General features: G+C 45.8%; 2 protein-coding genes across 6 annotated transcripts; one reads left to right on the forward strand and one right to left on the reverse strand.

The window, feature by feature from the left end:
* Positions 1–90: 90 nt before the first annotated feature.
* ampd3b (adenosine monophosphate deaminase 3b) lies at positions 91–12890 on the reverse strand. 4 transcript variants are annotated; one of them, XM_047050862.1, is made up of 16 exons: positions 12681–12890; positions 11807–11904; positions 6682–6901; positions 6339–6516; positions 5980–6145; positions 5150–5369; positions 4914–5043; positions 4447–4641; positions 3965–4096; positions 3607–3770; positions 3272–3398; positions 2769–2932; positions 2320–2440; positions 1988–2161; positions 1351–1461; positions 91–963 (listed from the first exon to the last, which is right to left on the reverse strand). In XM_047050862.1, exons 2-16 carry the CDS (start codon positions 11859–11861, stop codon positions 763–765), a joined length of 2358 nt encoding a protein of 785 aa, XP_046906818.1. In that variant the 5' UTR covers positions 11862–11904; positions 12681–12890; the 3' UTR covers positions 91–762. The 4 variants fall into 4 exon arrangements, with proteins under 4 accessions (XP_046906818.1, XP_046906821.1, XP_046906820.1 ...); XM_047050865.1 differs by lacking the exons at positions 11807–11904; positions 12681–12890 and adding an exon at positions 10131–10346; XM_047050864.1 differs by lacking the exons at positions 11807–11904; positions 12681–12890 and adding an exon at positions 8589–9152.
* A 753-nt stretch (positions 12891–13643) lies between these two features.
* On the forward strand, positions 13644–19871 carry rbm28 (RNA binding motif protein 28). Of its 2 annotated transcripts, none has more exons than XM_047050860.1 (20): positions 13644–14024; positions 14145–14291; positions 14378–14505; positions 14602–14677; positions 14828–14920; positions 15066–15137; positions 15316–15469; positions 15589–15812; positions 15906–15972; positions 16290–16399; positions 16497–16570; positions 16689–16824; positions 16930–16994; positions 17142–17300; positions 17470–17619; positions 17834–17908; positions 18010–18148; positions 18313–18967; positions 19063–19180; positions 19351–19871. In XM_047050860.1, the coding sequence occupies exons 1-20, from the start codon at positions 13907–13909 to the stop codon at positions 19486–19488; spliced, it is 2898 nt and encodes a 965-aa protein (XP_046906816.1). In that variant the 5' UTR covers positions 13644–13906; the 3' UTR covers positions 19489–19871. The 2 variants fall into 2 exon arrangements, with proteins under 2 accessions (XP_046906816.1, XP_046906817.1); XM_047050861.1 differs by having other exon boundaries at positions 18013–18148.
* Positions 19872–20822: the final 951 nt, after the last annotated feature.

Raw genomic sequence — 20822 nt, forward strand, 5'->3', positions numbered from 1 at the left:
TTCTTATGATGAATTACAAGAAGGTGCACTGTTTATTTTCTGGTTTTAAAGTACATTTCTAGAATTAGAAAGGACGAAGGCAAAGGCAAATTTCTTAGTTTCCAATTTATTGTATATAAAAAAATGCAACAGCCCTGTTCATCCTAAATATAATAAAGTGAAGATGTAAACATTTAAACATGGCATACTTTGGGACAGTGAATCATTTCAACGGTTAAAGGCTGGTTGAGCTATTTCCCTATATGCTCTCTTTAAAAGATCCATACATGCCCATGTAATGACCAAGCTAAAATCTCAATTCCCACACATAAATGGACACTCAACCCACCATGTGCTTAAAGGACAGGCTGAAGGGAGCAGTGTCTCATTACAATTCAGTATATTGACTTCCCATTCACCAGCCCAGTAAACATGCTAACAATACCAGCTTCTGAAATAATATTTTACAGGAGAACAGAAGCTAACTGGTAGTGCATGCTCCTGATAAAACCAGTTAAATGGATGCCCAGACAGGACAATTTGTTTACATGCAGTTTGTTTCAGTTTGGTCTACACATCCTTATTTAATATAGTGCTCTTTCCATTTGTCCAAAATCCCACTTCCTGGGGGATAATAGCGGATCTAATGGTAGTTGCCAACATCTCAGCTCAGCATTTTTTTGCACCTTTCCAATCATGCTTGATCAGATTGACCTAACAGAGGGGAGGAAGGACACATGTTGAGAGGATCATAACAGGATCCCAGAGCTCGACATGTTTAAACTACTGTTTCTGTGACACAGGCTGTGACATGGCCAGTGCGGTGGTGGCCTCCGTCTTCACTGCTTCCACCAGGAAGCTGAGCTCATTGCACAGAGTCTCGTGGCGGTATGCCAATCGTATTTGCGCCACATTTGTCCTACGGATATCGTTGCCATCTGGTCCATCCTTCAGGTAGTTTGGACCAAGGAAGTGTTTCTTTTCCTTTTGAGAAAGGAAGAAAAGAGGTTAAGGGTGTAAGGTTTCTAATGTTCTAATGTTGTGAAAACTACATAGGATGCTCAAGAATGTTCAAAAACATAAGCAGGTGGTGGCTAATGATAGCTGTGTTACTTATGTTGATAAGTAATATGAGAGGGGTGAAACATTTGTTCTGGTAAAAGGGCTCTTGGCTTCATAACCTGTCAATATGTCATAATCATTCTAGCTCATTCGGGCAAGATCTTCCTGAACCTAGAGCTGCACTTCTCTTCAGTGACAGTGAGTGCATACACGTTTCTGGTAAAACAAGATAGCTACGTTTATGAGATAAGATCGTTGAATGAAAAACACTTGACAGTTCCAAAGAACAGGATGCTGATCACACTGTACCTGGTGAGATAGGCCACTCTGCAGCACACTGTTCCTGGCAATCTCACACACATCACAGGTACTCAGTTTCCACAGCTGGGCTGCAATGGCATATTCCTCCATCAGAGCCTCCTACAGCAGGTTAAAGAGAAAAATGGCATTAAGATGATAATGATATTTGTGGAATATACAGTACTTTGCACCTTTTACCCTCTCTGAATGTCAATTTCCACTGCTACTTCAATTACAACATAATTATTATAATTTGTTTATTAGTGTTTGAAGTATTAAGTACATCCTTTCAAATACACCCATTCATTTAGTTAAAGAGGTCTGGCATGATACATTATTTTCCATCAGGGGAATTGTAACTATTTGTGGTTCCATGGTGTACAAAACAGTTGTGAGGGTTTAAATGACTCAGCCACAAGCTTTTTACACCTACTTGAAATTGTTTATAATACAAATTTAAATAGACTGATTTAATGCATTGGATATAACGCACATTAACATAAAAGGCACATAGTACACAGTGTGCCTAGTATAATGGACAATACAATACAAGGGAAGGATCTAACAGGAAGTGTAAGATTTCAGGGATAATATACCAGTGTTTAATTAATTAATTAATTGATCATATGTTCTTGTTGCCTCTGACCTTGGTGTAGTGGAACTGCATGGGGTCATCAGTGGAAAGCGACACACATAGGCCCTTGTGCAGGAACTCTTTAAGGGGGTTCTTGGAGTACTCCAGGAAGAGGCTGTTGTTGCTGAGGGGAGACATGGCGATGGGCACCTGGGCCAGGTAGTACAGGTACTGCAACACCGGACTCTGGAATAGTATAGATGGGAGCAATCGATTAGCATGATCACGTTCTTTCATCCAGGTGCAGAGAATTCAGGGAACAACATGGAATAAAATAACAGAGAAATTGTTTTGATTCTGAGCTGTCAGATTGAGGGTCAAAGGTCGCAGTTGACATGAGTCACCTTCTTCAGGTTGAGGCCATGGGAGATGTTGTCAGCCGTGAGAAAGGCGGAGACCAGGTGGGTGATGGAACCAGCCTCGCCGCAGTGAGGGCGGAACTGGAAGGTGCTCAGCCCTCTCTCCCTGAGGTAAAGCAACACGTGGCGTGTTGAATTACAAATAACCATGAAACCCGTTTTAACATTCCATGGGAGGGCATAAGATTAATTGCGGCAAATTACAGATAAGAATAGGACCCAATTTACAAGTCAGTCAAAAACATTTCCTCGGAAAGGAAGTTGCCAAAACTGTAATTATGGTCATTACTTCTGAGGCTTTTGTTTCCATGACACAACACCCACGTGAAGCAATCAGACACTTAGGCTACTTTCGTGATGGAAACAATGCCAGCGAATTGACATTGCTCATCAAACACCCTTAACACTTTTGTGATGGAAGATAAGACACTTACTTGCGCAGGTTGTTAAGCACCATGATGTTGGCGTACATGTGAAAGAGATAGTAGGTATAGGGTGGGTTGTCATCGGTGGTCCACTCCTCAGGCTTGGGGCTCTTGTAGGAGAACATATGGTCGCTGTGCTTGGACTCATCGTCCACGCTGTCAAAGCCTGTCACCTACATACAGGAGGGAGGATATCATGCTATAGTGACATCCAATTTTAGACATTCTTGAAGCTGAAGTATACATGCTGATTCAAATCCATCAATAAGATGCGTTACTCTTGCGTTTTAAAGGATCACAGTGTCACAACACAACTTCGTTGACAGGTGTAACCTATTACCACACCTGGAGATAATCCACTATTATCTCATAATGACCTAGTTGTACAGAAACGTTTTATCAAGACACATGTGAATGGCACTCCCATAACAGTAAGCAAACAGTCACAAGCGTTGAGTTAGTGACAGACAGAGAAACTTGATATCAGTGTGAAACTGTTGTTGGATACTCACATATTTTAGGAAGATGTGGATTTGCTTGTGCTTGTGTGGATTGACCGTGGCCTCAAACAGGGGAAGGAAGATGTTCTCCAGAATCTTGGCAAAGTTGGGAACTATTTTCTTTGACCTGAAAATATCACTGGCAACACATGGATTTGTGAAACTCAACAAACAAATCAGTTTTCTCACACTAAGACATGTTCAAGTTAGCACATATGTATGTAAGGTTTGCCCTGTAAGTGTATGTGCGTAATTACTCTGGTTATGCTTAATCCAAGGTACAGCTTTGTTCCTACAAGCCCCAGTTATTAACTTACAACATCACAAGTATTTATTTTCAAACTTACTAGATCCTGGGCACTTGGATGATCCACTGCATGTTGGTGGAGTGCACCTTGTGCTGGATGAACCAGGAGGCCAGGTTCTCCCATTCGTCAGCAGAGCGGCCGTAGATGGACAAGCGAGGCTCAGCGTGCTGGTACTTACTCTCCTCCAACTCGTGTGCCACTTCCTAGCAGAGGACGGGAAAGACACAAAATGAAAGATTTCTGTCATTTAGCTGACAGTGCAAACATGTTCAATACCATCCCATAAGAAACGTCAATCTTTTTGTAGTGATTTTGCACAAAATTAAAGTTTCACATTTCAAAAGGTGTAAAAGGCAAGATGTGTGCACAGGCATACACTCGTAGGACTGCACTGTACCTTGATGAGACGTGCAAAATATTCTCCTTGGATGTAGTTGTCTGATTTGATGTAAATCTCTCGAAGTTCACTGGCCCCTACAGGGTTGTATTTGGAGTTGAACTTGTCAAAGCGATGGAACGTCTGTCTTCCCTGGGAAGGAGAGGGAGAAATGTGTGCGCCTTTACAACATCTGCTCTCTCAGTGCAACATGTGATTTATAATTGAATCTTTGAATTACACGAGCACTATAATCTTTGGCTATTATGTAACCAAACCTTTTCGTAATGAGTAAAGCTAGCAAACAACCATAGTTACTGTGAAACCCAATACGTTTAAGTAATGTACTTTTTTTAAGAGAACATCAGTGAGGTCGCTCACATGGGAAAAGGTCCATCACACAACCATCGCGCTTCATTCTGCGGGTCCTCTTGCTCGTACGCAGCAAGAATGAATTGGCCAAATCTTTCAAACGAACGTTTGAGATATGAAATAATACTTACTGCATGGACGTCCAGAGAGTCCACAGTGAGGTCATAGGGGTCCATTTTCAAGGTGTCGAACACCTCTTTGAGGGTGATCTTCTTCCCGCCCTTCTCCAGGACCACACGGTCTGCCTCGGTCTGGTAGGTGGTTTTGATGAACTTGAGCAGATGTTTCTGGTTCATGCAAGCGGCTGCGTGGATGTGTGTGTCTACCTGTGGATGAGAAAGCAATATCCAGTTGTTGGATGTCGATGTGTTCTGAATCACTGCATTCGAGAAGAGATCATTTAGTGGAGGAGCTTTTGTGTGGAGGATGTTACTCTCATATGTTTCCGCAAAATTACGGTGAAACACTGTATATTGCATCAGTTCAACTTTTATTTGCCCTTTTTAGTTGATGTGTTTGTTCCATCTCGCTGTGTTGTCATACTGTGCTGTTTCTGTCCTTACAGAACATGGGAGGATGGACTTAATGGGAGACCAACCTTCCTGACATTGTAGAAGTCCCTATGCGCTACGCTCTTCAGCTCTTTCATCTCTGCCATTTCGTTCATCATCTCATGGAGGTAGAACTTCGAGTCCAGAAAGTTCAGACGTCTGTGGCAGTAGGTCTTCCTGTGCCAGACACAAAACCAGCGCACGTTAAGAGACAAACCCTGCCGTCGAGTGGACTTTCGTCGTCCTTTTCAGCAAAGACGACTCCACGGGGGGGGGCACTCACGTGGGGCCGTCGGCGATCATGGCGAGGACGTGGCTCATGTCGATGGCGAAGGTCTCTATGTCGGGGTAGGGCAGGCTGCGCGGCCGCTGCTGCCTCAGGGCCTCGGCGTCGTCGTACACGTTGACGATGCCGTCCTTCATCTGCAGCACGTAGTCCAGGTCGTCGGGGATGCCCTCCAGGCTGTAGGGGTCCTCGCCCTCGCGCGGACACGGGCACACGTCTGGGGGCCACGTTGACAAACAAATGGAGGAATCGACAGACGGGAATTACAGGGAGGTCGAAAACAACAAGGGAACAGCCGGTTGAACATGGTTGTGACTTCATGTGACGGAGCCTGTTTTCAATATTTCAACTGGCGCCAGTATGTGTCAGCGTGAATTAACTCTGCAAATGTGTTGGGCTGATTAGGAATTTGTTGCAGTAACTTCGACAGGTGCATACTGGTGTGATTGGCATACACTGGGCTCATGTTTTGGAAACGCACAAGCAATGGGGTACCATTCTGAACGCTATTGTCAGGAGAAAAGTGGTATTGGGAAAATGGACAGAAATGTGTATTTTGTTGGCCCAATTTACTCACAAGCTGTGTGTTTCCATGCCCAATCTCAATTAATATAATGGGTAAATTGCACCAGCAAAACACACATTCGCACCGTGAATGCAATTCCCACTGTGCTATATCCAGACATGGAGACCTTTCCAATTCACATGAGCCACATCCTTCCCATCATCCCTGACTTTTGTAACCATAATCCCTATTATTGGTCAAGAGACAATTGCCTTTTTTCCCGCAATCAAAATCAAATCCAGAGCAGAGGTCCTCCTTATACCTGGCATGACCTCGTCCTCCTCCTTCCACTTCTCATTCTCTGAGCTGCGAAGGAACTGGGCTACGGTCCTGGGAAAGCGGTGGTAGGCCAGTCTGGAGTACTTCTCCCTGATGAACAGAGCCTTCAACAGGCTCTTAGCTGCCTGCTCATAGTCCTCCACTGTGATCTGAGGAAGGTAACGTGCAAATACATTGAATCTCTGCATCCTACTGTCTTTTCTAGTCTAAAATGTACTGTGACGCTCCAAAACCTGAAGATGATTAATATTGTCATAAAAGTGCCGCATATTAGATCATGGAAATATATTAATTACACCTCTGTATGGACAGACTTATATAAATGCATTCATTCATAAATACCCCGGCACAATAATCTCCACTGATGGTGACCCTCTGGAAATCGATGAGGTTGTCTGGCGGCGCTGGTACAGGTGACGTGGGAGACAGAGGAGCCACCACAGAGAGGGCCCACTCTGCACTGACGGGAGGGAACGCCTGAGACACCGACTGCGATCTCATCATCCTGAAACTCTTCTTCCTGTGGAGATGCCAGTAAGCACGAGGTGAGAATGGTGTCGAGCCAAACAACGATTCAGTTGGCTGTCATGTACTTTTTGGGGGGATAAACAAAAGTGGTTTCAACACTTCAACACAGGTTTGGTCCAGTGATTGAGCCCCGATCAAGGTCCCCACGTGTCTTGACCTTTTGACGGTTTCTTCTGACTGCTCGGCCATCTCCTTGAGGAGTTCCCTCTCCCGGTCCTGCTGAAAGCCGATGGGACAGTCTTCAGGCACGGTGTACATGGAGAGGACATCTTTGGAGTCCTCCTCCTTCAGGGCACTTGCGTACACCTTCTCCGCAATCCGGCGCACATTCTCATCCACCTCGCACAGCGAGAGTTTGGGGAAAAGGCGGGGCATCTCTGGGGCAAGAAAGAAAGAGAAAGAACGGACACTCAACGGACAGATAAAATTGACTTTGTGGGGAAATTAACGAGAAACGATTGATATACTACTGTATTATACCATGCTGCAAAGTTCTTTTTCTTATATGCCTGTGTGTGTAGATTAAGCACACTTTAATTAAAGTCATGTTATGCTATTTAAAATGATATTGCTGCAGTGAGGGAAGGTCAATATTATCTTAGTGTCAGTAGTTAATAAGTGCATCTACAAGCAGGATATGAGAGGTGTGTGTTGGTGAAGGGGGGACATGGCTCCTCTTGCAACACCCTTGCTTAAATCACTGCAGTAAACATGTCCTCAGCCGGTGACTTATGTTTCTGAATGCCTGCATGTGTTGCCATGGTTAGTCAGGTTACAGTAAACACTAGGCTCCCACAGACTGACAGCGTGACATGCAATCTGTCTACCTACACGATCAAGGATCATGCTGTTTGTGAATGCAAAATACTGAGGTGAATTACATACACATGAAGAAAAACAGTAAATATTTTTTTACAAGTTACTGAGAAATCAAGAACAAACTGTTATTTTAGAGAATGAGTGCTGATTGTTGTATTGTCTGAAACATAGCAAATTGAGCTCTGAATGCAGACATTTTTGTAACTAAGAATATGTTCAGCAACTACCCTTTGGACCTTAGAAGTAGAATAAAGCCAACCCCAATTTCCTCTAAATATCAGAAAATGACAGAAAATGTAGTTTCCATTGAAACTGTTGTTGCTTTTGTAGCTGGGGATGTTGCTCTTGGTTAAATCCTTTTACAGACTCAGTACATACTTTGATATTTAATTATACAAATTGTTAAATAGGTCACACAGTATGTTTGCTTTTGATGGCATATTGATGTCACTGATGTCATTATTTTATTTGTTGTATTTTTGCTGTGGCTAATAATACTTCTGCCACTGTTCCAATAGCATCTGCGAGTTGGTTAGTTGGTCAATAGCCAATTTGGCCTCTAAAATGGACTACGTACTTGAGTGAATCAACAAACTTAAAAATGGAACATTCTGGATCTCTTCATCAAGTGACAAACTCCTCTGGAAACTTTTCTATTGGCTTTGTAAACAAAGAACTGTATCCCCCACAGTAAGTCAGACCAAGTCAAATGTGAGGGATTTAACATGAACTCAGATGTGCAAACATTTTCAGACTTTTTCCATGTTCACTTGGTGCCTTTAGGCAAGCTGCATGGCAGTCTAGGCATTAACTAGCCAGTGTCAGGGATGGAACCACCTGACCTAATCATGTGTTGGATGGGTAGTTTCTTTTAGCATATACAGTAATAAACTTTTTTTGTTATGGGTTTGTTTTTTTAGGAATCACTAAGACTATGTGTCTGTAGGATCAGGTTAGTTGGCACAAAACAAGTGACATCAAACTGTCAACTCACCCCATCTCATTGTTAGCCGTATCTTCATGTCCTCTGAGAATGCCCCTTTTCAGCACTACCTATTTGGCTTTTGTCAGTTCAGTCTTTTTCTCTTTCACGAAAAGCCCCATCCACTACAACCTGACCCTAAATGTGCCCTAAGCCTTTGGTATTCACTGACCCTCACAATCACACATAATTGACATTATACAACTCTCGCATTGTCAGCAGGCAACACCATCGTCAGTCGGGCAGCTCAACCTCTCGCCTACCTTCAGCCGTTATTTTGGCCATGCCTGGCCTTCGACCACTAGTTTGGTGAGTCACTATTTCCAGCACTGCAGTCCTCAGTCTCGGCAGTGAATCTGACTGTCTCGTTTTGACTTCCTCAGTCAATGCTGTGATACTCAAGACGGCTTTCTGCTTCGGTCTCAGACTCTGGGTTTGGCCTTCTGGCTCTTTGTAGAATCTTTTCTACCTTATTGTTATTGTCCAGGTCAGTCTTTGTCGAGTCTTTCCAGTTTGACTGACTCTTCTGATCGGCTGTCCCTTCTCAACTCTTTCGACTCTCTCAAGGCTCTCTCAAGTGTTTAACAAACTACAGTCTGTCTGGGTGTCCCTTGTCTTTATTTGCTTCTTAGTGATTTCCTCTCACTGTTGTTTTTCTCTTTCAACCTTTCTGCTGTTGTTTATTCAGTTCTGTGTATGTACAGTATGAAGCAGCTGCTAGTTGTTGCTGTCTGGAGAATGTCTCTCCCCCTCTATTTTAGGGTGCGGGAGAGTCCTGGCAACTTGGCCTGCTGATCTAAGTCGGTATGTCACAACTGGCTCTCAGGGCAGCGGTGAGAAAGCATACTTGTCACACTTGATTCTAACTGTGTCAACAGCTGCATGTATGGCTAAAGTTCCTTAGTGCTGTTCACTCCTTTTTTATTGTGCTGTAGGGTGTCGGGGATACATGTTTTAGGAACTTTAGCTTTAGTTCACATGACATCAGAACAGAAGAACAAACTCTTATTCTACTCCACATGCTGTAACTCTATTTGAGTGGTGTTTACCGTGGAAATATGAGTTCACATATGATGTGTGCGTGTCCCTGTTTCCGTTCTGCAAACTCACTGATGCCTTTTATCTGCTGTTATTCCCATGGCGATCAGCTGTGGTAGTCATTAGGGAAGCTACCAAGACACGCATGTAAACACTGGATAAACAAAACTGTTTGTGTTTCTGCCAGAAGCAAGCCTTGTTGAAGATTTGGCAGAGGCTAAACGACCACACCCCTCACTGTTCGAGAGTTCAGCCCATGTTTTACAGAGAAAAAGTACAAACTTGGCATACCTTGGCATGTCTGTTTATTACCTTGACTAATCACCTCTAAAAATGGAAGGCTTGGTCCTCAAAGCAACATGCCACAAATGATCATGTATCCACAGACCTTGGTAATTATATGCCCAAAGAGACTTCTCCTATAATACTAAAAGTCTTCTTGGAGTCTCAGTGACCTTGTGTTTTCACTCATCCTTGCCAAGCTATTAAAACACCACTTCTCCCATCTGCTACGTGATCACATGCATAAGATCCCTCCGCTAACACAGAAACTAACAAAACATATATTGGCACGCTGGCATGTGGCTGTAAAAGGCTATAATTCACAGAATGTATATGAAGCTAGCTACTAAAGGCAGCCAGGAACACATACCACAAGTATAATTACAAACAAGTGGAACACAATGTTTCAACTCTGAAGGAAGGAACGTTACAGACCGTAAGAACACTTCCACCAAATAACTCGATTTGTGCTGCATAGTATTTACCTTTGAATCTTTGCTTTGAGTGAGGGAGTCCTTGGAGGAAAAACTGTCTTTTTCTTTGTGTTGTCTCCCAGCCCTTTGTCCGTTTGTAGCAGGGGAACAATTGGCAGCCAACTGTCCCCGCCTCTAAAAGCTCTACTCTGGTACCTGCCCACTACCCAGAGCCCTCCTGCCTGACCTGACCTGTCTGTTCCCACCCTTTTACTTCCCAACTGCTATTTCCAGGGCCGCTCCAACTAAACAGTGCACAGCCCTCTCCAGTTCATTAGGAAATTCTATTATATAATGCCTCACATTGCATATTTTCAAGGAATGCCACTGCAGACATGATTTAAGACAGCCATGTTAGCTTTTAGACGGCGTTACTAAGATGGGGAATGAACAAACACCTACTGAAAAGCATCATCTCAAACTATTTCACAAAACAGTTTTACTGAGAACCTTTATGTGCTGCCTAAAAAAAATGGCTTTGACAACCGAGTCCAAATGGATGTTGATTCACTTGAGCTTACTGGACAAACTGGTTTTAGTGCATCTAGTGCATACTGTATTACTGTGTCAACTTCGGCTTTAAATATGGATGGGAAAAAGGCAACCTTCAACCCACCAGAGTAAGAGAGATTAGGGGAGCATTTCCCTTAGAGAGTGTGAAAGGGGAGATAAGGGATTTTCCCTATTGGTCATCACCACTCTGGCATTGAAGAAGCCTTTATTCAAATCATATCTGTAGGTACGTATTGGTAGAGTAAAAAGACCAGGCTCTCTCTCTATATATATAGATATACTATATATATAATATACTGGTATACATTTCTTTTTTCCATTTGGAAAAACTATCACATTACAGATCAATATACTCTTCACAAATGTATCCTTATTTTAGCAAATTAGAGCAGAAGTATATATTTTAGAGGCAAACACTGAAGGTTATTTTTCAGATGGTAGATGTATCATTTTGGAATATTAGATTAATTTATGTGATTGTATGCTCTCTCTCTACCTCACATAAAATAGAAATGTTGCTCGGTCAGTAACAAAAGAGTAGGTTAGACTTTAGACTTTTCAGCTGGTGCAGCAACACATGCAAATGTACAGTATACATAGTTTCCCTCTTGTCATGCACGTTTCCTCCCATAGAAAACCGAAAATAAGTGAATGCATCCATGAAAAACAAGCCAGCATAATGTTTTCATTTTACACACATATCTGTGCAGTATCAGCTGTTTTGAGGAACATAACTTAAGGAAGGCTTTGAACTAGCATGTTATAGTGCTCCATGGGGCACATACAAGTTCACCCTTTATTTTAGGCTGAATGCTTGAACGGTCACCTTGTGCACTGTCAAGGGTGCACTTCATAGTCGGGTGACCTGGAATTTCAGGGTTGGCATATCTTGTTTATGAGTGGAAAGAAGAAACTGCACTTGGTGAATATGGGCATGCATATTTGTGTACGCGTGTCAGTTTGTGCGTGCACAGAAGGTGCACAGAAACAAGTCTGTGTATGCTGTACATGGGTTTGTGCTTTGCCTGAGTGCATATGTGTTAGTATTCGTGTGTGTGCCTTCTGTGTGTGTGTGTGTGTGTGTGTGTGTGTGTGTGTGTGTGTGTGTGTGTGTGTGTGTGTGTGTGTGTGTGTGTGTGTGTCTGTGTGTGTGTGTGTGAGTACAGCAGACTCACCTCTCACAATATTAGGGGTGGAGTTTTGCTTAGTAATGGGTTCTCTTTTCTTCATGTTCCTTGGTATGTTGAAAGGATGTGGGGGTGGGATGTCTGACCTATCAGATAACAGACAGGTCAACATAAAGCAACAATCAGAAGGCATTAGAAGCATATGAAGACTGCAATCAGTTAGCACATAAGCTTATACATGCAAATGCACACAGTTGTATTTGTACAGGATGGCCCAGGTTTCATGAGGGCTTGTTAAGGCTGCTACAGTTGTTGTAGTAAACAGGAAAGGAAAACATTCATCTGTATTTGTCCTGGGGAAGGTTTGTCAACAAAGTTTATGTCAAGGGTGTTGTGTTTCCTGTTCTACCAGAAGTCTGGTTCGGTGAGCGCTATAAAGTCAGTACGATGTATGGCTACAGTAAAAGTATGTGTTTTGGTTGGGTCTCACACAGCAACATTCCTATCTCCTCTTATCAAGGCTCTCTCTCTCAAGAGCTTCAAAGTCCTTATTGCATTTGGCTGTAGAAAGAAGGCCATGTCTGTTCCTTCACTTAGGAAATACTGTACTGGTCATGTATTCTAGCAAGCCCTAACTTGATAAAGGAATGTTACTATGGCAGTAGCTTAGCCTAGCCTGCTAACATTTTATCCAACCTCTTGAGCAATTGGAAAAATAATGTTTTTCTTGTATAAGTTATGCTTCAGAGAGAGGGTATGTCAAATTGACCTACTCTCTCTTAAGAAAACTAATGACACCAGGTAGCTGCAACCAGGGTGTGTGCGTTTGTTAGAAGGTTCATAGTAGTTCCTGGAGTGTCTGAAATAGAGGGGTTTGAAAAAAAGTGATAGGCTTGTAGCTGCATCACAACAGCGGGCTTACCTTCTCTGGACTCTTGCAATGAAAACACTTCAAGTGCTGGCTGATTGTCAGTCCTTGGCTGCCAGAGGAGATGAGTGGTTGTTCAGCAACAGAGACAGATATTTAAGAGACTGTAGTTAACTCTTTCCTTGCCTGTTTGAAGGGCGGAAGCTATTATTTTACCAGTAGTCACACCCTGCAGTGACAGCACACAATACATAACCTGATCTCATTAGGTGCCACACTAGCTTAAGGGAAAGTTACAAAACAACTGTCTTTTTTTGTTCTCTAAACCCAGTATGGGGGGAAGAGGATGGTTTACAAACCACATACTTCCTTTTTTAGTCATGCCATGCATGCCAGTAAAAAAAAACTGAACACATGGCTGAGGAAATCATTCGAGACATGTGAGAACGTTTAAACATCACTTTCTCTTTTTTTTATAAGGACCATAGATGTTGGGAAAAACAACAGGAAGTTATGGTGTTGACACAAAATACAAGTAATTTGACTAAGGCTGCCAATCATCATGATGATGTTTGAACTGTGTCTGTTTTTACCTCCTGCCTGGACCCATGTAGTTGTAGCACCCTCTATGGGTGGTCACGTGTCTCTGACACTACTGTTACTGCCTGATCGTCTTCTACCACTAATACTGTAACAATAGTACGGTAGCAGTACACATGAGTTTTTAAAGACAAATAAAAACATAGATTGCTTAAAGTGCACATAAATATGTACATATATGTATGTGTATATTTATATAATAATATATTTCTATATATTTATTATAGCTTATGTATAGCTTTGACATGTCAAGTTTATAGTACAAACATAGAGCTACCACTTACTCGTCTGTCTGACTATCTTTTTTAGGGTGAACGACCCACCGGATTTGCATCATTGTTCTTTCGAGCTTGGCCACCGATTGATGGCAGCAATGCTCGAACTGCACCTAGTCTGCCGGAAAACAAAAGAAGAAGTTACCGGAAGAACCCCTGACAGCTTCCGGTTAGGTTTCACGATGGCCGTGTTGTACACAAACGTGTTTCTCCGTCAGGACTAACTGATGCACGTGGATGTCATGTTTTTGGGGAAACGTGTCTTACAAGAGCAAGCTCAAGTTAATTTTTGGAAGAAGCAAAATATTGATTTCGTATAGCAACAAACAAACACTTCTCGGTATTCAAATATAGAGTCTCATTAGCTACAGTAGCTAGCTGGCTAGCTAACAAAAAGTTGGAGCCATGTCAGGGCTTACTGTATTCGTAAATAAATTGCCTGTATCTGCCTCGAATGAACGACTGGAGGAAATATTTTCTGAGATTGGCCCGCTGAAGCAGTGTTTTGTTGTCAAAGAAAAAGGTGAGCGAAGCATCACTTAATTGATAAATTTAAGCCAACCTGTATGACCTATCTACTTGGCTACAGCCCATAATGTCTTCATAGCAAAACACTAACACGGGTTGTATCTATTCTATTCAGGTGGCGACAAATGCCGAGGTTTTGGATATGTCACCTTCTCAATGGAGGAGGATGCAAAGCGTGCTCTGAAACAAGTATGTCTTTATGATGGCCGCAAGATAACAGTCGATGTGGCTAAAAGGAAAATCATTGACAAGAAGGGTAAAGGTACGTGAGATTCATTTGGATGGTAGCTCACTTTTCATGTCAGCATTCCGGCTTTTCATTGTTCTGTGTGACCGTGATCCCTTCAGCACCCGCAAAGCCAGAAACCAAAACGACCGCAGGCACACTGCCAGCCCCTCGAAAAGAGCAGAAAACAAACATACCGAAGAACTCCCTGAGGAAAGCAAGGCTAATCATCAGGAATCTCAGTTTCAAGGTAGGCCACATGAGACTGAACACATAGAGATGTGTGCTCCCGTGTCCACAAGGCCCGTAATTGATGGAGCATGTCCTTTGTCTTTCGTTGCTGCAGTGCTCTGAGGAGGATCTGAAACAGACCTTTGCCATGTTCGGGACTGTTCTCGAGGCCAACATCGCTCTGAAACCAGGTGACTTAGCCCAGAATGATATCTACACTTACAAACCTCCAGCCCCTATGAAGCCAATCCGGATGTGTTCAGTTTAGCAAAGGCCAAAGGGCCTGGCGTCCGTCAGTGTTTGATGATGTCTCTCTCTCCCCTGTCGTGACGTCCGTTCAGATGGGAAGATGCGCGGCTTTGCGTTTGTCCAGTTTAAGAACCTGCTGCAGGCTGGAAATGCCCTGAAGGCCATGAACCTGAAGGAAATCAAAGGTAATGCGCGGGACACTTCTACCTGCCCTGGATGAGACGCGCAACGTCGCCGAGCTGTTGAGCGTTGGTTTGAAAGGTTGGAGGTCCACACAGTGGGTTAAACCATGTGATGACTCCACTCTCCCGTCTCTGTTCCCCATAACAGGACGGCAGGTTGCTGTGGACTGGGCTATCGCTAAGGACAAGTTCCTTGCCTCTCAGCCACCCACTGCCTCAGGTAATCTGCATAGTTCGATAGTTTGCCAATGCAATAAACCGACACAGATCATAGTATTAGCATGGACAGTTGCAATCATTTCCATAACACAGCTACAATCACGTTTGCACTCACAGATAATGTGAGACAGTAATCCTATTCCCACACGCGTCAAACATGAGTTTGAATTGTCCCACAGGAATTACGAATGGGGAGAAAATTGCATCAAAGAAACCAACAGCTAACTCCAAGGAGGAGGAGAAGGAAGAAGAAGAGGAGGAGGAGAAGGAAGAAGAAGAGGAGGAAGAGGAGGAAGAGGAAGAGCAGAAACCAGTCGCACCTCAGAAGAAAAAGTACAACCTCTTCTTTCTTTGTCCCTGTTAAGCGACATGTTCCTGAAGTGGTTTGGATCTTTGTAGAGACCGGGTCATGGGGGCCTCACCATCAGATGTGTGTGCCCGTCTCTCCTCAGAGCCTCCTCCAAGCCTGCCCCTCCTCTGCCAGAAGCCCCATCAGAGGATGAGAGTGAGGAGGAGGAGGAAGGTGCTGATGATGCTGATGATGAAGAGGATGAAGACAACGATGATGATGACGACGACGATGATGACGACGATGAGTCCCGAGAGGGAGATGATGATGACGAAAGTGATCTTGGGTCTGATGAGGACGACGACGACGATGATGATGATGACCCAGGTATGTCCATCCCCTTGCTCTCTCTGTGTATTAGCGGTGTTGTGAAGTCCTCCTGTATTCTGCCCGCTCACTGACATCTGTCTCTGTGTCCAGGCCGGCCTGCCAGGAAGAAGCGGACCCTCCCCTCTGACGTCAACGAGGGCAAAACCGTCTTCATCAGGTCCGCCTCCAACCCCGACACATACCCCCCCCCCCCCCCCCCCGCCCCTCTTACCCTTACCCCCCTACCCCCCCACTCCTCTCCATCTTCAACCCCAGCACACTCCCCCCTCTTACCCCCCCCCCCCCCCCCCCCCCCCCCCCCCCCTCTCTTCATCCCCTGCACACTCCCCCTCTCTCCAGACCCCCCACCACCACCGCCATACAAACCCCCACAGACACACACTTCAGCCATGAACCCAGTAGGGGATGATTATGGGGGGGGGGGTGCCTTAAGGTGCTCATGGATGATGTCACCCCCCCCGGCTTGCCTTGTAGGAACCTGTCGTTCGACACGGAGGAGGAGGGCCTGGAGGAGGCGCTGCTGCGCTACGGGGAGCTGAAGTACATCAAGATCGTGGTCCACCCGGACACCGAGCACTCCAAAGGTCTGTCTGCCCGCTTCGCGCCAGCCCGCGTGTCCCGGCGGAAGCGGCTCGCTGATTGGTCTTGTCTGCCCTTTCCCCCCCCCCCCCCCTCACCCAGGCTGTGCGTTCGCTCAGTTCAAGTGCAAAGAGGCAGCGGACAGGTGCATCAACCTGTCTCAGGACGAGTCGGAGGTGAGGCCCTGCAGAGCTACAAAGCTAGCTTGTCCTCACCCTGAGGCATCGTGCTTATGTGTGCTTGTCTGGGTGTCGACTGAGCGTGTATTGCACCGCCTGTGTGTGTGTGGGTTAGACCGGCGGGATCCGAGTAGATGGGAGGAAGCTGAACATCGTCGCGGCAGTGACCAGAGAAGACGCCAACAAGCTGAAGGACAAGAAGGTGAAGGTGGAGACGGGCACCAGGAACCTGTACCTGGCCAGGGAAGGACGTGAGTTAGCTCCTCCACTGAACCCGACTAAAGCCTCTCCCAGAAACACCACTAGAACCCATGTATCTCACACAAGACTCATCTGACTGTGTGTGTGTGTGTCAGTGATCCGTGCGGGAACCAAGGCAGCGGAGGGCGTACCAGAGGCAGACATGGCCAAGAGACAGAGGGTGAGCGCCGCGGTGGCGGCTGCTCCGTCCACCCTTCACGCCGTGCGCACGTTCCGGAAACTTCCAGCCAGCCCGCGCCGCTTGCCTCCCCTCCTGACCATGCCTCTCTGTGTGTGTGTGTGTGTGTGTGCCTCCCCACCGTGTTAGTTTGAGGAGCTGAAGCGGACCAAGCTGCGGGACATCTCCGTGTTCGTGTCCAAGACGAGGCTGTGCATCCACAACCTGCCAAAGTCGGTTGACAACAAACAGCTGAGAAAACTCTGCCTGGATGGGGCTGGGGGAGGCAAGGCAGTCCGCATCACCGAGGTAAAACACACACACGCGCACACAGATATTCCCTGTCTCATATTTCACCGATTCTCAAATATGTTTTCAGTGAAGGCCACTAAGTGGCACTGTTGCTAGGAGCAGGTTGATTTCCTTCATGGTGGTGGTGCTCTACGTGTGTGTGTGTGTGTGTGCCGTGTATCTGCAGTGCAGGGTGATGTACGACAAGAAGCCAGAGAGGGGTCAGATCACCGGCCGCTCGCTCGGTTACGGCTTTGTGGAGTTCCAGGACCACGAGCATGCTCTGAAGACCCTGCGACACCTCAACAACAACCCTCAGATCTACGGCTCTAATAAGGTGCACCCCCCCCCCCCACACACACACACACATGCACGCCTCTGCCCCACACGCGTGTCTTACACGTCGAGCCTAGCCAATCAACACACGGGAACATAAGTGTTTTTGAACTGGTGAATCGACCAGTGACAGTGTTTCATCCAGCTGTGTCTCTGTCTGTGTGTTTGACTGTGTCTGTGTGTGTGTGTGTATGTGTGTCTGTATTCCTCCTCAGCGGCCCATTGCGGAGTTCTCTCTGGAGGACGGGAGGAAGCTGAAGATGAAGGAGGCCCGACAGCAGCAGAGCAAGGTGGGTGGTGTGTGAGTGTGTCTGTCCCTCCCCCTCCCGTGGAAGCCATCCTCCATGGAGGAACATGACGCTCCATGTTGCTCTGTTTTCACCCTCTCCAGCAGCGTTTCAGGAAAGAGCCCGGTACAGGAGGACCACCCCAGACCGGGGGCGGGGCCGGCCCTCAGAAGGGCGTGGCTGGACCGAAGGGTGTCACGGTGATGGGAGAGGGGCAGGCAAAGACACAGGCCAAGACCAGAGGTGAGGCCTTTCTGTTCTTCACAACAGTAGGAATAGTAATGATAATGATAAATCACTCATTTAGCTATGGTCACTAAGCACTCTCCTCTTTATGCTCACTGTGTCCTCATATCACTCATATGACACCTCTCTTCCTCTCCCGTCCATTCTGTCTGGGGCTCCAGCCCAGGGTCCAAAGCAGGGCCAAGCCCCGAAGCAGGGCCAAGCCCAGGGTCAGAAGCAGGGCCAAACCCAGGGTCAGAAGCAGGGCCAAGCCCAGGGTCAGAAGCAGGGCCAAGCCCAGGGTCAGAAGCAGGGCCAAACCCAGGGTCAGAAGCAGGGCCAAACCCAGGGTCAGAAGCAGGGCCAAGCCCAGGGTCAGAAGCAGGGCCAAACCCAGGGTCAGAAGCAGGGCCAAACCCAGGGTCAGAAGCAGGGCCAAGCCCAGGGTCAGAAGCAGGGCCAAGCCCAGGGTCAGAAGCAGGGCCAAGCCCAGGGTCAGAAGCAGGGCCAAGCCCAGGGTCAGAAGCAGGGCCAAACCCAGGGTCAGAAGCAGGGCCAAGCCCAGGGTCAGAAGCAGGGCCAAACCCAGGGTCAGAAGCAGGGCCAAGCCCAGGGCCAGGATCAGAAGCAGGCCCAAGTCCAGGGCAAGAAGCAGGCCCAGGGTCCAAAGCCAGGCCAGAAGCGGGGCCAGGATCAGATGCATGGCCAGAACCAGGGCCAGGGCACATTCTACTCTGGGTTCCACACTAAGCCAGAGGTGGAACACATAGAACTGGAGGATGGCAAGAAACGAAGGAAGACTCTACCCTTTCCTTCACATCGAGGACCCAAGATCAGGTATGTCCACGTCTTGACACATCACAACAAAAACCACCCCTTTCATATCTCAACTCCTCTGTTTGGCTGACCCCTTTCCTGGTGTGTGTGTGTAGACTGAGGGACAAGGGCAAGCCGCAGCCTCCCCAGCCCAAGAAGGCCAGGAACCACCCCAGCAGACGAGAACGTCAGGGAGGGCAGACGCTGGAGAAACCCCTCCAGCCCAGAGCACAGGTAATGTGGGTGTGTGTATGACAGAGAGACAGAGACGTTCTCAGGCACACTGGGATGAAGCCCACCTGAACAGCCTCCAGAGACTGGGCTCAGTTTGATGCTGCGTGACTTCTGAGTGCCCCCCTAATCCCCCCCCCCCCCCGCCCTCCCTGTGCCCGTGTGTTGTCCAGAGCTCTAAGGCGTCCAGGAGGCAGGTCAGGAACAGAGACGACGCCCGCTTTGACAGCCTGGTGGAGCAGTACAAGAAGAAACTGATGGGAGGCTCCAAGTCCACAGCTACCAAGAGGAGCAAATGGTTCAGCAGCTAGTGTGTGTGTGTGTGTGTGTGCTTCTGTGAGTTATGGTGTGTGCATACATGAGAACAAGACAAAATAAATCCCTCCCCTTGTCTTGTTTAGAATGTCTGTGGTGATTGGGAGGAATCAAGGATGGATTTGAGGTCACATGTGAAAGATTCATTCATTGAAATGATGGTTGTAAATCCACTGTATTCAACGGCTGGTACCATCTTTTAGTGTGTACAGTATCAGCTTTGTTTGACGCATTGTTAAACTATGTTCTGTCTAAAGTATGAAAGTCTGTCATTCTTCCCCTCATATGTCATGTTTGTTAAAATTGGCGAGGACTTGTGCAAAATATATCATTCATGTAAATGAGTGGCATTTTTAATAAATCACGTTTTGAGACGTCAGTGATGTGCATCTCTGGATTTTCTGTAAATGTATTACATTGTTAGTTTTACTGTCTCATGCACAGAAATAACTTGTGCACAGAAACAGTGTGCTCAAATAAGTGCTCAAATAACAGCACTGGGAGGACAAGTAAAAACATTGATGAATTTATTTATTTTATTAAAATGTCTGACATTAAATAAGAAACCTTGCTTCAATGTAAAAAAATATCACACATTCTCAATGTAGAAAATATTTTGGCATAAATATGTATGCATATTATTAATTGTTATAGATCGACCTTTTACATTGCTGTGGAAGTAGTCACAATGCATAATAATTTACTTTCTAACTAAACCAACACACATGTTTTTTTCCCCATGTTTTGCTCTGAGAAAAATATATGGTTTCCTGGCATGGGCCAGTCTGGCTTTCAGGAAACCCTGTATGACATCACCATTCAGTCACGCCTCCATATTTGGTGTGTGCGTGTGTAGTGCAGTTTGTGTGTCTTATACTGGTGTCTTTTTTTCCTTCTTTTTTCCCAAGCCCTAGTTAGTTGTCCCACAAATGCATTCACCAGCTGTGGCTGCTGGTAGAATCAAAGCCTGTTTTGGAATCAACAACACTTCCGTTACTGGTACCACGCTACCTTCTCTAAAGATTGGTACATAGCATCACTATCCAATGTAAACATTGCGAATGGAAAGTATAAAAAAAAAGTTAGAAAGTGCCTTGTGTTCTGTTCTGTAACAAATACCTTGTTCAAGTTATATGGAATAAAACATATGTCCAAAAGTCTCCACAAATGGTTTGCAGCTCCGGAAGGAACTGCTCATTCTGTGTACTCAGCGATTCCCTGGCTGGTGAAAAGACTGCCACCGAGTCTAGGATGCCTACTTCTTCTCCAGGTCTTTCAGTTCAGTGGTTGAGCAGGTCTGGAGCTTGTTCAGATGGTTCTTCAGGCCAGA

The sequence above is a fragment of the Hypomesus transpacificus genome, unplaced genomic scaffold (assembly GCF_021917145.1).
Source record: "Hypomesus transpacificus isolate Combined female unplaced genomic scaffold, fHypTra1 scaffold_129, whole genome shotgun sequence".
Taxonomy (NCBI): domain Eukaryota; kingdom Metazoa; phylum Chordata; class Actinopteri; order Osmeriformes; family Osmeridae; genus Hypomesus; species Hypomesus transpacificus.